Here is a 17,732-nt window from a genome sequence, read left to right on the forward strand (position 1 = left end):
TACATATATTTAGAACTTTATAAATAAAGTGCCCAACCATAGCTTAGAGTGTCACAGAAAATAAGACTTACTTACCCCAGGACACTCATCTACATGTTTGTAGAAAGCCAAACCAGTACTGAAACGAGAATCAGTAGAGGTAATGGTAAATATAAGAGTATATCGTCGATCTGAAAAGGGAGGTAAGAGATGAATCTCTACGACCGATAACAGAGAACCTTATGAAATAGACCCCGTAGAAGGAGATCACTGCATTCAATAGGCAATACTCTCTTCACATCCCTCTGACATTCACTGCACACTGAGAGGAAAACCGGGCTCCAACTTGCTGCGGAGCGCATATCAACGTAGAATCTAGCACAAACTTACTTCACCACCTCCCTTGGAGGCAAAGTTTGTAAAAACTGATTTGTGGGTGTGGTGAGGGGTGTATTTATAGGCATTTTAAGGTTTGGGAAACTTTGCCCCTCCTGGTAGGAATGTATATCCCATACGTCACTAGCTCATGGACTCTTGTTAATTACATGAAAGAAAACAGAATTTATGCTTACCTGATAAATTACTTTCTCCAACGGTGTGTCCGGTCCACGGCGTCATCCTTACTTGTGGGATATTCTCTTCCCCAACAGGAAATGGCAAAGAGTCCCAGCAAAGCTGGTCACATGATCCCTCCTAGGCTCCGCCCACCCCAGTCATTCGACCGACGGACAGGAGGAAATATATATAGGAGAAACCATATGATACCGTGGTGACTGTAGTTAGAGAAAATAATTCATCAGACCTGATTAAAAAACCAGGGCGGGCCGTGGACCGGACACACCGTTGGAGAAAGTAATTTATCAGGTAAGCATAAATTCTGTTTTCTCCAACATTGGTGTGTCCGGTCCACGGCGTCATCCTTACTTGTGGGAACCAATACCAAAGCTTTAGGACACGGATGACGGGAGGGAGCAAATCAGGTCACCTAAATGGAAGGCACCACGGCTTGCAAAACCTTTCTCCCAAAAATAGCCTCCGAAGAAGCAAAAGTATCAAATTTGTAAAATTTGGCAAAAGTGTGCAGTGAAGACCAAGTCGCTGCCTTACATATCTGGTCAACAGAAGCCTCGTTCTTGAAGGCCCATGTGGAAGCCACAGCCCTAGTGGAGTGAGCTGTGATTCTTTCAGGAGGCTGCCGTCCGGCAGTCTCATAAACCAATCGGATAATGCTTTTAAGCCAAAAGGAAAGAGAGGTAGAAGTCGCTTTTTGACCTCTCCTTTTACCAGAATAAACAACAAACAAGGAAGATGTTTGTCTGAAATCTTTAGTAGCCTCTAAATAGAATTTTAGAGCACGGACTACGTCCAAATTGTGTAACAAACGTTCCTTCTTTGAAACTGGATTCGGACACAAAGAAGGTACAACTATCTCCTGGTTAATATTTTTGTTGGAAACAACTTTCGGAAGAAAACCAGGCTTAGTACGCAAAACCACCTTATCTGCATGGAACACCAGATAGGGCGGAGAACACTGCAGAGCAGATAACTCTGAAACTCTTCTAGCAGAAGAAATTGCAACCAAAAACAAAACTTTCCAAGATAATAACTTAATATCTACGGAATGTAAGGGTTCAAACGGAACCCCTTGAAGAACTGAAAGAACTAGATTTAGACTCCAGGGAGGAGTCAAAGGTCTGTAAACAGGCTTGATCCTAACCAGAGCCTGAACAAATGCTTGAACATCTGGCACAGCTGCCAGTCTTTTGTGAAGTAAAACAGATAAAGCAGAGATCTGTCCCTTCAGAGAACTTGCAGATAATCCTTTCTCCAAACCTTCTTGTAGAAAGGATAGAATCTTAGGAATTTTTATCTTGTTCCATGGGAATCCTTTAGATTCACACCAACAGATATATTTTTTCCATATTTATGGTAAATTTTTCTAGTTACAGGCTTTCTAGCCTGAATCAGAGTATCTATTACAGAATCTGAAAACCCACGCTTTGATAAAATCAAGCGTTCAATCTCCAAGCCGTCAGTTGGAGGGAAACCAGATTCGGATGTTCGAATGGACCCTGAACAAGAAGGTCCTGTCTCAAAGGTAGCTTCCATGGTGGAGCCGATGACATATTCACCAGGTCTGCATACCAAGTCCTGCGTGGCCACGCAGGAGCTATCAAGATCACCGAGGCCCTCTCCTGATTGATCCTGGCTACCAGCCTGGGGATGAGAGGAAACAGTGGGAATACATAAGCTAGGTTGAAGGTCCAAGGTGCTACTAGTGCATCTACTAGAGTCGCCTTGGGATCCCTGGATCTGGACCCGTAGCAAGGAACCTTGAAGTTCTGACGAGACGCCATCAGATCCATGTCTGGAATGCCCCATAATTGAGTTATTTGGGCAAAGATTTCCGGATGGAGTTCCCACTCCCCCGGATGGAATGTCTGACGACTCAGAAAATCCGCTTCCCAATTTTCCACTCCTGGGATGTGGATTGCAGACAAGTGGCAGGAGTGATCCTCCGCCCATTGAATTATCTTGGTCACTTCTTTCATCGCCAGGGAACTCCTTGTTCCCCCCTGATGATTGATATATGCAACGGTCGTCATGTTGTCTGACTGAAACCTTATGAATTTGGCCTTTGCTAGTTGAGGCCAAGCTCTGAGAGCATTGAATATCGCTCTCAGTTCCAGAATGTTTATCGGGAGAAGAGACTCTTCCCGAGACCATAGACCCTGAGCTTTCAGGGATTCCCAGACCGCGCCCCAGCCCACTAGGCTGGCGTCGGTCGTGACAATGACCCACTCTGGTCTGCGGAAGCTCATTCCCTGTGACAGATTGTCCAGGGTCAGCCACCAACGGAGTGAATCTCTGGTCTTTTGATCTACTTGAATCGTCGGAGACAAGTCTGTATAATCCCCATTCCACTGTCTGAGCATGCACAGTTGTAATGGTCTTAGATGAATTCGTGCAAAAGGAACTATGTCCATTGTTGCAACCATCAATCCTATTACTTCCATGCACTGCGCTATGGAAGGACGAGGAACAGAATGAAGTACTTGACAAGAGCTTAGAAGTTTTGATTTTCTGACCTCTGTCAGAAAAATCCTCATTTCTAAGGAATCTATTATTGTTCCCAAGAAGGGAACTCTTGTTGACGGGGACAGAGAACTTTTTTCTTTGTTCACTTTACATCCGTGAGATCTGAGAACGGCTAGGACGATGTCCGTATGAGCCTTTTCTTTTGACATGGACGACGCTTGAATCAGGATGTCGTCCAAGTAAGGTACTACTGCAATGCCCCTTGGTCTTAGAACCGCTAGAAGGGACCCTAGTACCTTTGTGAAAATCCTTGGAGGAGTGGCTAATCCGAATGGAAGTGCCACAAACTGGTAATGCTTGTCCAGAAAAGCGAACCTTAGGAACTGATGATATTCCTTGTGGATAGGAATATGTAGGTACGCATCCTTTAAATCCACGGTAGTCATAAATTGATTTTCCTGGATAGTAGGTAGGATCGTTCGAATAGTTTCCATTTTGAACGATGGTACCCTGAGAAATTTGTTTAGGATCTTTAGATCCAAAATTGGTCTGAATGTTCCCTCTTTTTTGGGAACTATGAACAGATTGGAATAAAAACCAATTCCTTGTTCTCTTATTGGAACTGGATGTATCACTCCCATCTTTAACAGGTCTTCTACACAATGTAAGAATGCCTGTCTCTTTATTTGGTTTGAAGATAATTGAGACCTGTGGAACCTTCCCCTTGGGGGTAGTTCCTTGAATTCCAGGAGATAACCTTGAGAAACTATTTCTAGCGCCCAAGGATCCTGAACATCTCTTGCCCAAGCCTGAGCAAAGAGAGAAAGTCTGCCCCCCACTAGATCCGGTCCCGGATCGGGGGCTATCCCTTCATGCTGTTTTGGTAGCAGTGGTAGGCTTCTTGGCCTACTTACCCTTGTTCCAGCCTTGCATTGGTTTCCAGGCTGGTTTGGGTTGTGAAGTATTACCCTCTTGCTTAGAGGATACAGAATTAGAGACTGGTCCGTTTCTGCGAAAGGGACGAAAATTAGGCTTATTTTTAGCCTTAAAATACCTATCCTGTGGGAGGGCGTGGCCCTTTCCCCCAGTGATGTCTGAAATAATCTCTTTCAAATCAGGTCCAAATAATGTTTTACCTTTGAAAGGAATGTTAAGCAATTTTGTCTTGGAAGACACATCCGCTGACCAAGACTTTAGCCAAAGCGCTCTGCGCGCCACAATAGCAAACCCTGATTTTTTTCGCCGCTAATCTAGCTAATTGTAAAGCGGCATCTAAAACAAAAGAGTTAGCCAATTTAAGTGCTTGAACTCTGTCCATAACCTCCTCATATGAATATTCTTTACTGAGCGATTTTTCTAGTTCCTCGAACCAGAAACACGCTGCCGTAGTGACAGGAACAATGCATGAAATTGGTTGTAGAAGGTAACCTTGCTGTACAAAAATCTTTTTAAGCAAACCCTCTAATTTCTTATCCATAGGATCTTTGAAAGCACAACTATCTTCGATAGGAATAGTAGTGCGTTTGTTTAGAGTAGAAACCGCCCCCTCGACCTTGGGGACTGTCTGCCATAAGTCCTTTCTGGGGTCGACTATAGGAAATAATTTCTTAAATATAGGGGGGGGAACAAAAGGTATGCCGGGCCTTTCCCACTCTTTATTTACTATGTCCGCCACCCGCTTGGGTACAGGAAAAGCGTCAGGGGGCACCGGAACCTCTAGGAACTTGTCCATCTTACATAATTTCTCTGGAATGACCAAATTGTCACAATCATCCAGAATAGATAACACCTCCTTAAGCAGTGCACGGAGATGTTCTAATTTAAATTTAAATGTCACAACATCAGGTTCAGCTTGATGAGAATTTTTTCCTGAATCTGAAATTTCTCCATCAGACAAAACCTCCCTCATGGCCCCTTGAGATTGGTGTGAGGGTATGTCAGAACAGTTATCATCAGCGTCCTCTTGCTCTTCAGTGTTTAAAACAGAGCAATCGCGCTTTCTCTGATAAGTAGGCATTTTGGATAAAAGATTTGCTATGGAGTTATCCATTACAGCCGTTAATTGTTGCATGGTAATAAGTATAGGCGCACTAGATGTACTAGGGGCCTCCTGTGTGGGCATAACTAGTGTAGACACAGTAGGGGATGATGTAGTATCATGTTTACTCCCCTCATTTGAGGAATCATCTTGGGCAATGTCATTATCTGTGGCATTACTGTCCTTACTTTGTTTGGACACTATGGCACAATTATCACATAAATTTAAATGGGGAGACACATTGGCTTTCATACATATAGAACATAGCTTATCTGATGGTACAGACATGTTAAACAGGCTTAAACTTGTCAACAAAGCACAAAAAACGTTTTAAAATAAAACCGTTACTGTCACTTTAAATTTCAAACTGAAAACACTTTATTACTGAATATGTGAAAAAGTATGAAGGAATTGTTCAAAATTCACCAAAATTTCACCACAGTGTCTTAAAGCATTAAAAGTATTGCACACCAAATTTCAGAGCTTTAACCCTTAAATTAACGGAACCGGAGCCGTTTTTACATTTAACCCCTATACAGTCCCAGCTATATGCTTTGCTGAGACCCAACCAAGCCCAGAGGGGAATACGATACCAAATGACGCCTTCTATAAGCTTTTTCAGTGATTCTTAGCTCCGGACACATGCATCTGCATGCCTTGCTCTCCAAAAACAACTGCGCATTAATGGCGCGAAAATGAGGCTCTGTCTATAACTAGAAAGGCCCCCATCTGAAAAAGGTGTCCAACACAGTGCCTGCCGTTTTTCTAAACGTTCCCCAAGATTATAATACCAATTATTAGTTAGAATCTGCATAATATGCCTAGTAAAGCAATCGTTTTAGCCCAGAAAAATGTCTACCAGTTTTTAAGCCCTTTTTGAAGCCCTTTATTCTTTATGTTTAACTAAGAAAATGGCTTACCGGTCCCCATGAGGGGAAATGACAGCCTTCCAGCATTACATGGTCTTGTTAGAAATATGGCTAGTCATACCTTAAGCAGAAAAGTCTGCTAACTGTTTCCCCCAACTGAAGTTACTTCATCTCAACAGTCCTGTGTGGAAACAGCAATCGATTTTAGTTACTGTCTGCTAAAATCATCTTCCTCTTACAAACAGAAATCTTCATCCTTTTCTGTTTCAGAGTAAATAGTACATACCAGCACTATTTTAAAATAACAAACACTTGATAGAAGAATAAAACTACATTTAAACACCAAAAAACTCTTAACCATCTCCGTGGAGATGTTCCCTGTGCAACGGCAAAGAGAATGACTGGGGTGGGCGGAGCCTAGGAGGGATCATGTGACCAGCTTTGCTGGGACTCTTTGCCATTTCCTGTTGGGGAAGAGAATATCCCACAAGTAAGGATGACGCCGTGGACCGGACACACCAATGTTGGAGAAATAGATGAAGCAGAAATTTGACCCTTCAGGGTGCTAGCAAATAAACCCTTCTCCAGACCCTCCTGGAGAAAAGACAAAATCCTAGGAATCCTGGCTCTACTCCAAGAGTAGTCCTTAGATTCACACCAATACAGATATTTACGCCATATCTTGTAATAAATCTTTCTAGTCACAGGCTTACGGGCCTGAATCATTGTCTCAATAACTGACTCAGAAAAACCACGCTTAGATAGAATCAAGCGTTCAATCTCCAAGCAGTCAGTTTCAGAGAAACGAGATTTGGATGAAGGAAGGGACCCTGAAGTAGAAGGTCCTTCCTCAACGGAAGACTCCAAGTTGGAAAAGAGGACATCTCCACCAGATCTGCATACCAGATCCTGCGAGGCCACGCCGGTGCAATGAGAATTACTGACGCCCTCTCCTGTCGGATCCGAGCAATAACTGGAGAAAGAAGGGCAAACGGAGGAAACACGTATACCAGACTGAACTTCCAAGGAACTGCTACAGCATCTATTAAAACCGCTTGAGAATCCCTTGACCTTGAACCGTACTTCAGAAGCTTGGCATTGTGACGAGATGCCATAAGATCCAACTCCGGTTGACCCCACTTGAGAATCAAACTGGAAAACACCTCCGGATGAAGCTCCCACTCCCCCGGATGAAAAGACTGTCTGCTCAGAAAATCCGCTTCCCAATTGTCCACCCCTGAAATGTGGATCGCAGACAGACAACAACTGTGAGCCTCCGCCCACTGAATAATCCTGGCTACCTCCTTCATCGCCAAGGAACTCTGAGTTCCTCCCTGATGATTGATGTAAGCCACGGACGTTATATTGTCCGACTGAAATCTGATAAACCGGGTTGCAGCCAATTGAGGCCAGGCCAGAAGAGCATTGAAGATTGCCCTCAGCTCTAAGACATTTATAGGAAGAACCGATTCCTCCCGAGTCCACAGACCCTAAGCCTTCAGTGAATCCCAGACAGCACCCCAACCCAGCAGACTGGCATCCGTGGTCATAATCACCCAGGAAGGCCTGTGAAAACAGGTTCCCTGGGAAAAAGATCCTGAGACAACCACCATGGAAGAATCTCTTGCCGCCTGATCTAAAACAATCCTTGGAGACAGATCCATATAATCCCAATTCCACTGCCTCAGCATGCATAACTGCAGAGGTCTAAGATGAAACCGGGCAAACGGAATGATGTCCATGACCGAAACCATCAGACAAATAACCTTCATACACTGGGCCACCGACGGCCGAGGAGATGACTGAAGAGCCAGACATGAATTGAACATTTTTTACTTCCTTGCTTCTGTCAAAAAGATCTTCATTTCCAGAGAATCTATAATGGTTCCCAAAAATACTCTTGTAGCCAGAATCAAGGAACTTTTCCCTAAATTCACCTTCCAACCGTGGGAGTGCAGAAAAGACAACAACAACAACTTGGTGTGGGAGTTTGCTAGTTGAAAAAATGGCACCTGAACTAAAATGTCGCCCAGATAAGGAGCTACCGCAACCCCCTGCAATCTGAGAACTGCCAGCAGCGCACCCAGAACCTTTGAAAACAGCCTGGGAGCTGTTGCAATACCAAAAGGAAGAGCCACAAACTAAAAATGCTCGTCTAGGAAAGCAAATCTCAGAAACTTGTGATAAACCTTGTGAATGGGAATATGCAGATATGCATCATTTAGATCTACTGTAGTCATGAATTGACCTTCTTGAACCAGAGGAAGAATTGACCGAATAGTTTCCATCTTGAAATGCGGAACTCTGAGAAACTTGTTTACACACTTGAGATCCAGGATGGGTCTGAAAGTTCCCTCTTTGGAAACGATAAAAAGATTGGAATAAAACAGTAGTCCCTGCTCCTGAACTGGAACAGGAACGATCACTCCCATGACGGAAAGATCCTGAACACAACTTAAGAATACCTCTCTTTTTATCTGGTCTACAGATAACCTTGATAGATGAAACCTGCCCCTGGGAGGAAAATGTTTGAAATCCAGCCTGTATCCCTGGGACACAATATCTATCACTTAGGGATCTGGAACATCTCGAACCCAGGCTGGAGTGAAAAAGAGACAGCCTGTCCCCCACACGATCCATTCCCGGATCGGGGGCAGACCCTTCATGCTGACATTAAATCAGCGGCAGGCTTCTTAGATTGCTTCCCCTTGCTCCAGGACTGATTGTGTCTCCAAGAAGGTTTGGACTGATCCTGATTGGAGGAGGAAGAGGAAGACTTACCAGAGAAGTTACGAAAGGAACAAAAATGACTCTGACAACCCTTCTGCTTATTTCTCTTATCCTGAGGAAGAGAATGCCCCTTCCCACCAGTAATATCAGAAATAATCTCAGCCAAACCAGGCCCAAACAAACAAAGTCTTCCCTTTGTAAGGAATGGATAAAAGCTTAGATTTGGATGATACATTCGCAGACCAGGACTTAAACCATAAAGCCCTGCATACCAGAACAGCAAAGCCAGAAATCTTTGCTCCCAAATTGATGACCTGTAAAGAAGCGTCCACAATAAAAGAATTGGCCAATTTTAAAGCCTTAATTATATCCTGAATTTCCTCTAGAGAAGTCTCCTGTTGAATAGAATCAGACAACGCATCAAACCAATATGCAGCCGCACTGGTAATCGTAGCAATACACCCAGCAGGCTGCCATTGGAACCCCTGGTGAACATAAATCCTTTTAAGCAAAGCCTCCAACTTCTTATCCATGGGATCTTTAAAAGAACAACTATCCTCAATAGGAATAGTGGTCCTCTTAGCCAAAGTGGAAATAGCTCCCACTACCTTAGGAACCGTCTGCCAAGATTCCCTAATAGAATCCACAATAGGAAACATCTTCCTAAAAATAGGAGAAAAATGAATAATGAAAATAAGGGAGCCATAACAATATCTTGCTCTGTGTAATATTATTATACTTGAGGTGCAAACCCTATGTAACTAATTTCAACAAATATATATGTAGGGAGAAAATAAGGAGAAATAGTCCTTATAAAAAGATAGGGAATTCAGCACTCTCATATACACATTTAGAGAAACAGAGATATAACTATCTCAAGGTAACAACCTAAGTATTAAAATAAATAGAGCTGAGTGTGGAGCCAGGTGGAAACCCAGAATAAAAACTTGACAACTAACATGCTTACAGGGCACTCATAATTTTATTATTTACAAAAAGCAACAATTTAATAAAGGTCATGTGACCATAAAGAAAAATGAAACAAAATTTATTCAAAACAAATATGAGCTAAAAAGCTAAGTGAGACGTCTCATAGGAAAATTAAATGTCTATTAGTAAATGGCTAAATATAATAGTGACAATGCAACACCTCTATTAGAGGACAACCCCAAAAGTAAGAGTGCTATAAGGGTAATGTTGTCATAATAATATCATGAGGATCTATGCAGTTCACATAAACATTAAGCCAGGGTAATATAACCACAGAATTACAGTTGAATGCAAGGAGTGAAAGATAAAGACAGGAAAAGTATTTTACCCAATCATATGCAGCATGTAAATATACCAAGTCTTAAAACACAACACCAAAATCAGAGGACAGTCCCAAAGTTAAGGGTTAGTACTGTCATGATATAAATATAGGATCTATGTGTTTTTAAGAATGGATATTATAAAGTGAATTTGCATAGTGAGCAATGAAACTTCTGCCAGACAAAATATTAGTAAAACAGCTGCATTAGCAGGAACACATAGCAATTTAAAGGAAGTCCTTCCAAATCTGTTGTGAACAGGCATCCACTTGTATTGCGGGAGGAAATGGTAGGTAAGTTTCCACTGCCTGTAAGGAACAACAAAGTCATAGCATGCACTCACAACCGTTGCGATGTAATCAAGAGCATAGTCCTTGGTAAGAAGCTGCAATCCGGTGAACGTTCCAGTGTTACACAAGATGATAGGCAAAGTAATAGGTCACTCCAGCAAACTGCAATTCTTAGAGGTTTAGTGCAGGTTTCCAAAAGCAGGCGTCTCATCAAAGCAATCAGCTGTTACAACTGCCTACACGTGTTTCATCCCAATGAATAACAGGGACTCCTCAGCCCTGAGGAGTCCCTGTTACTCATTGGGATGAAACACGTGTAGGCAGTTGTAACAGCTGATTGCTTTGATGAGACGCCTGCTTTTGGAAACAGCAGTTTGCTGGAGTGACCTATTACTTTGCCTATCATCTTGTGTAACACTGGAACGTTCACCGGATTGCAGCTTCTTACCAAGGACTCTGCTCTTGATTACATCGCAACGGTTGTGAGTGTATGCTATGACTTTGTTGTTCCTTACAGGCAGTGGAAACTTACCTTACTTTTCCTCTCGCAATACAAGTGGATGCCTGTTCACAACAGATTTGGAAGGACTTCCTTTAAATTGCTATGTGTTCCTGCTAATGCCGCTGTTTTACTAATATTTTGTCTGGCAGAAGTTTCATTGCTCACTATGCAAATTCACTTTATAATATCCATTCTTAAAAACACATAGATCCTATATTTATATCATGACAGTACTAACCCTTAACTTTGGGACTGTCCTCTGATTTTGGTGCTGTGTTTTAAGACTTGGTATATTTACATGCTGCATATGATTGGGTAAAGACTTTTCCTGTGTTTATCTTTCACTCCTTGCATTCAACTGTAATTCTGTGGTTATATTACCCTGGCTTAATGTTTATTTGAACTGCATAGATCCTCATGATATTATTATGACAACATTACCCTTATATCACTCTTACTTTTGGGGTTGTCCTCTAATAGAGGTGTTGCATTGTCACTATTATATTTAGCCATTTACCAATAGACATTTAATTTTCCTATGAGACGTCTCACTTAGCTTTTTAGCTCATATTTGTTTTGAATAAATTGTGTTTCATTTTTCTTTATGGTCACATGACCTTTATTAAATTGTTGCTTTTTGTAAATAATAAAATTATGAGTCCCCTGTAAGCATGCTAGTAGTCAAGTCTTTATTCTGGGTTTCCACCTGGCTCCACACTCAGCTCTATTTATTTTAATACTTAGGTTGTTATCTTGAGATAGTTATATCTCTGTTTCTCTAAATGTGTATATGAGAGTGCTGAATTCCCTATCTTTTTATAAGGACTATTTCTCCTTATTTTTTCCCTACATATATATTTGTTGAAAGGAGAAAAATGAATACCAGGCTTCTCCCATTCTCGTGAAATAATCTCTGAGACACGATCTGGAACAGGAAAAATCTCTGCAACAGAAGGAAACTCAAAAAACTTATTAAGCTTACTAGCTTTCTTGGGAGTAATAATAACCGACGAATCAGAGTCATCCAAGGTAGCCAAAACCTCCCTGAGTAACAAACGGAGGTGCTCCAGCTTAAATCTGAAAGAAACCACCTCAGAATCAGCAGAAGGAGTTACACTATCAGAGTCTGAAATTTCACCCTCAGACGCTACTGAACTATTTTCTTCCTCAGACCTATGGGAAGAAACATTTGACATAACTGCAACAGAGTCAGAAACCTTATACTTCCTATTGCACTTTCTCTGAAATGCAGGAAAAGAAGACAACGCCTCAGATACAGCAGAGGATATGTGAGTAGCCATATCCAGCAAAGAAAAACCAACCTGAGACAAAACGCAGGGCACTGCATGTGACAAGGATAATGATTGGGATGATTGGGGAGAGAGCTGCGGTATAGCTTGAACAGGAGACACCTGCACAGCATTCTCCTTAGAAAATGAAGGCTCTGAATCAAAAAGTCTATCCCTATACTGTAATGTTCGCTCTATACATGAGGAACAGAAAGGAATAGGTGGCTCCACATTAGCATCTAAGCATAAATTGCAAGTGACTGCTTGCAAATCCATCTTAAAAAAAACAAACAAAAAAAAATTGTTTAGAAAATAAAACGTAACTGTCCCTTTTAAAAAAACGTAACGAAAAATAAGTGCCCCAAAAACAGCAAACCCTGAGCCCTATCAAGCACCTCTACACACTAACAAGCCCAACTGAGGTGCTAAACCAACCTCCTACCGACCGGAGTAGATACAGACTCCCAAACGATCCGGACCTCACTTCTGAAAACAACTGCTCCAACGAAGTAACATCCAGAACCGGAGCAGCAGCAGAATAACCTCTCACTTCCGTAGTATACACGCACTGTGAGGAAGAGCGCGCAACACTCGCACCAAACAAAACTCCTCCCATCGTGGGCGTGCCTATAGGAAGCTGCCTGCCCTTAGCCAAAACATATTAAAAACGTAAATGCTCCGTTTTAAACATACATAAAAACCAAACAAGGAGTAAAAACTCCCCCCAAAAAAAACAGTCTTAACTGCCATCCAACTCCTCACAGTGCCCCACAATACTGCCATGAGTAATAAAACCTGAACACCGTCAGGAATTTATTAACCCCCTAAGTGCCAGACTTTCTATACCTCATTAAAATAATAAAACAGCACTTACAAAGCTTTGAAAGGTAACACTCCTTACATGGACCTGTGGAAAAGCAAAACAAAAAAGACTGAATAAACCTACTCAGACTTTTCAAAAGAAGGCCAGCACAAATTATATGGGAGGCGCAGAGGGGATTATACCCCCCAAGTTCCAAAATGCTCAAAAGCCATTGCCCTACTGAATAGACTGACATGGAACACGGCTAAACCCCAAAGAAAAAACAGAGCAAACTTGCTCTGCTTTAAAAAAAAAACAAAAAAACTCTTGATTGAAGAATCAGACACCTAACTTTACCCCTCCTTGCAACTGATACAAGCAAATAGAATGACTGGCGGTTGAGGGTAAGGGGAGTGGTATTTAACAGCTTTGTTGTGGTGCTCTTTGCCTCCTCCTGTTGGTCAGGAGTGATATTCCCAATAGTAATTATGATGATCCGTGGACTCACTGTGTCATTAGAAAGAAATATAGATAATCCCTTTATTACCCATTCCCCAGTTTTGCACAACCAACACTGTTATATTAATATATTTTTTTACCTCTGTGATTATCTTCCCCTGTTAAAAGCAAATAAAAAGCATGTGATAAGAGGCCAGCTTTAATGGCTTAGAAACAGGCAGAAATTTAGAGGTTTCAATGTTACAAAATATATTAATATAACAGTGTTGGTTGTGCAAAGCTGGGGAATGAGTAGTAAAGGTTTTATCCATATTTTTAAACAATAACAATTTTAGTATTGACATTTTTTTCATCTAAAACAAGGCATTTTAAAAAGAATTCATCTGTATTTGGGCCTGCAAGGAATGCTGCTGTTCAGCAAAGTCCAGTAAGGAACCAGCTAAACAGATATGCACTTCTTGTTAGCTTCAAAATAAACATATAAACCATGACCTTTTGTTATGCAAGAAAATATTGTGGCAGGTTTAAAAAAGTGCTCTTTTGTATACATGATAGAATTGTTAGGAGTTGAAGCAAAAAGATTATACCACAAAGGTCTGAAAAATCCTCCGGCTTGGAATAAGTTAGCAGCAGGGCCAGCGCTTCCTTCCAGTTCTGTAGGTTACAGTTGAGAACTACGTCCTTCCACTTGTGTTGTACGATTGATGAGAGGAGCTGCGGGAAAAGAATGTGAACGACAATACAACTCTACACTTTCTCTATAAGGAAATAATCAGCGATGCAACCTAACATATCAGGTGCATCATCAAGTGCTAGGATTAATGCGAATACTGCAAACAATTTCAATAAAGTTTTAGATTAGAGAACTATTTAAAATCTCTAGTTTTTCGTTGTAACTAGTGAAATTTACAAAGCAGCATCAGTTCCTAATCATTTAGCACTTTCCCATGAGTGGCTGTAAATATTGTGTAGAAAGTACCATAAAATACATCCATCAGGAGCATTTTCATGTGTTGGCAGTTAAGGTACTGCCATTATCAGCACACAGTTTACAGAAATCATATTGTAAATCAATCAAAGAAACTATTTACTGTGGTAAACACACAGCAGCGCACTTACCGCAGTGATTTTATTTTTTTGCTGAGCAAAGTACCACTGTTGTGTCTCTCTCAGTAAATCTTCACCTCCAGCATTGGCCAATATGATGGCATCAGCAAAGCGCCCGTCTTTCAAACATAGGTCCACAGCTCCCTCAAAATTCCCCAGCAATAATGCCTGGCTAATGAGTCCATCAATGTCTACAAAGAAAAGTGAGACTTGCAGCAGACATTGTTGTATGGAGACACAAATTCTTCCTACAGTATAATGAAGCGTAATATGATATGAGGATAATGTTGAAAACTGCAAGAATTTTTATTTATGGATAAATCTCATTGCTGACATTTCGAGTGCCGGCACATGATAAGTCTTTACTGAGAGTATACTATGGAATCACAGACAGGTGAGGTGGATCTGACAGTCTTCTGTTCTGCTCCCCCTTGAAAACCAATAGTCAAATACAACAAAGTTTTATATTGAAAGTCCAGTGATGCATCACAAACAAAAGATGAGAAAGGAAGTTTAAAAGGGACATGAAATTGTTACAGCATTTTATATTGCACTATCGCTAGCATATAAATGTGTTTAACTCTTGTAAAGGGTTAAACGCACAGGTAAAGTCAGCTCAACAGCAGCAATGCATGACTTGAAATTAGCTGAACACATCGGTTGAGCCAATGACAAGAGGCATATGTGAGTAGCCACCAATCACCAGCCAGCTCCCAGTAGTGCATTGCTGCTCTAGAGCTCATGTTATCCCCTCTGCAGGGTTAAAAACAGTTTTATGCATGTAAAACCAGAGCATTTTCTTTATGAACCTTTATGTACTTGTGATGCTGCATGTGACCACAGTTAGTCCATTAGCACCTAATTGCTTGTTTGGGATTAAAAAACATAATTTATGCTTACCTGATAAATTTATTTCTCTTGTAGTGTATCCAGTCCACGGATCATCCATTACTTATGGGATATTAACTCCTCCCCAACAGGAAGTGCAAGAGGGTTCACCCAGCAGAGCTGCTATATAGCTCCTCCGCTAACTGCCATTACCAGTCATTCGACCGAAAACATGCAGAGAAAGGAAAACCATAGGGTGCAGTGGTGACTGTAGTTTAATGGAAAAATTACCTGCCTTAAAGTGACAGGGCGGGCCGTGGACTGGATACACTACAAGAGAAATAAATTTATCAGGTAAGCATAAATTATGTTTTCTCTTGTTAAGTGTATCCAGTCCACGGATCATCCATTACTTATGGGATACCAATACCAAAGCTAAAGTACACGGATGACGGGAGGGACAGGCAGGCTCTTTATACGGAAGGAACCACTGCCTGAAGAACCTTTCTCCCAAAAACAGCCTCCGAAGAAGCAAAAGTGTCAAATTTGGAAAATTTGGAAAAAGTATGAAGAGAAGACCAAGTTGCAGCCTTGCAAATTTGTTCAACAGAAGCCTCATTCTTAAAGGCCCAAGTGGAAGCCACAGCTCTAGTAGAATGTGCTGTAATTCTTTCAGGAGGCTGCTGTCCAGCAGTCTCATAGGCTAACCGTATTATGCTACGAAGCCAAAAGGAGAGAGAGGTAGCCGAAGCTTTTTGACCTCTCCTCTGACCAGAATAAACGACAAACAGGGAAGACGTTTGTCGAAAATCCTTAGTTGCCTGTAGATAAAATTTCAGGGCACGGACTACATCTAGATTGTGTAGCAGACGTTCCTTTTTCGAAGAAGGATTAGGACACAAAGATGGAACCACAATCTCTTGATTGATATTCCTGTTAGTGACCACCTTAGGTAGGAACCCAGGTTTAGTACGCAGAACTACCTTGTCTGAATGAAAAATCAGATAAGGAGAATCACAATGTAAGGCAGATAACTCAGAGACTCTTCGAGCCGAGGAAATCGCCATTAAAAACAGAACTTTCCAAGATAACAACTTGATATCAATGGAATGAAGGGGTTCAAACGGAACCCCCTGTAAAACATTAAGAACTAAGTTCAAACTCCATGGTGGAGCAACAGTTTTAAACACAGGCTTGATCCTAGCTAAAGCCTGACAAAAAGCTTGAACGTCCGGAACTTCTGACAGACGTTTGTGTAAAAGAATGGACAGAACTGAAATCTGTCCCTTTAAGGAACTTGCGGATAAACCCTTTTCTAAACCTTCTTGTAGAAAAGACAATATCCTCGGAATCCTAACCTTACTCCATGAGTAACTCTTGGATTCGCACCAATATAAGTATTTGCGCCATATCTTATGGTAAATCTTTCTGGTAACAGGCTTCCTAGCCTGTATTAAGGTATCAATAACTGACTCAGAAAAACCACGTTTTGATAAAATCAAGCGTTCAATTTCCAAGCAGTCAGCTTCAGAGAATTATATTTTGATGTTTGAAGGGACCCTGGATCAGAAGGTCCTGTTTCAGAGGTAGCGACCAAGGTGGACAGGATAACATGTCCACTAGATCTGCATACCAAGTCCTGCGTGGCCATGCAGGCGCTATTAGAATCACTGATGCTCTCTCCTGTTTGATTCTGGCAATCAATCGAGGAAGCATCGGGAAGGGTGGAAACACATAAGCCATCCCGATGGTCCAAGGTGCTGTCAAAGCATCTATCAGAACCGCTCCCGGGTCCCTGGATCTGGACCCGTAACGAGGAAGCTTGGCGTTCTGTCGAGACGCCATGAGATCTATCTCTGGTTTGCCCCAACGTCGAAGTATTTGGGTAAAGACCTCCGGATGAAGTTCCCACTCCCCCGGATGAAAAGTCTGGCGACTTAAGAAATCCGCCTCCCAGTTCTCCACTCCCGGGATGTGGATTGCTGACAGGTGGCAAGAGTGAGACTCTGCCCAGCGAATTATCTTTGATACTTCCATCATTGCTAGGGAGCTTCTTGTCCCTCCCTGATGGTTGATGTAAGCTACAGTCGTGATGTTGTCCGACTGAAACCTGATGAACCCCCGAGTTGTTAACTGGGGCCAAGCCAGAAGGGCATTGAGAACTGCTCTCAATTCCAGAATGTTTATTGGTAGGAGACTCTCCTCCTGATTCCATTGTCCCTGAGCCTTCAGAGAATTCCAGACAGCGCCCCAACCTAGTAGGCTGGCGTCTGTTGTTACAATTGTCCAGTCCGGCCTGCTGAATGGCATCCCCCTGGACAGATGTGGCCGAGAAAGCCACCATAGAAGAGAATTTCTGGTCTCTTGATCCAGATTCAGAGTAGGGGACAAGTCTGAGTAATCCCCATTCCACTGACTTAGCATGCACAATTGCAGCGGTCTGAAATGTAGGCGTGCAAAGGGTACTATGTCCATTGCTGCTACCATTAA

At 42.0% G+C, this 17,732-nt stretch overlaps 1 protein-coding gene across 3 annotated transcripts in view; it reads right to left on the minus strand.

Annotated features, from left to right (window-relative positions):
* LOC128639791 (protein transport protein Sec31B) overlaps positions 1 to 17,732 on the minus strand; it is a 146,507-nt gene that overhangs the window by 67,655 nt on the left and 61,120 nt on the right. For all 3 annotated transcript variants that reach the window (XM_053691947.1, XM_053691945.1, XM_053691946.1), the window contains exons 15-16: positions 14,427 to 14,605; positions 13,895 to 14,021 (exon numbers count right to left, since the gene is read on the minus strand). In XM_053691947.1, coding sequence (XP_053547922.1) covers positions 13,895 to 14,021; positions 14,427 to 14,605 — 306 coding nt within the window. The remainder of the gene's footprint in view (positions 1 to 13,894; positions 14,022 to 14,426; positions 14,606 to 17,732) is intronic.

The sequence above is a fragment of the Bombina bombina genome, chromosome 9 (genome assembly GCF_027579735.1).
Source record: "Bombina bombina isolate aBomBom1 chromosome 9, aBomBom1.pri, whole genome shotgun sequence".
NCBI lineage: Eukaryota > Metazoa > Chordata > Amphibia > Anura > Bombinatoridae > Bombina > Bombina bombina.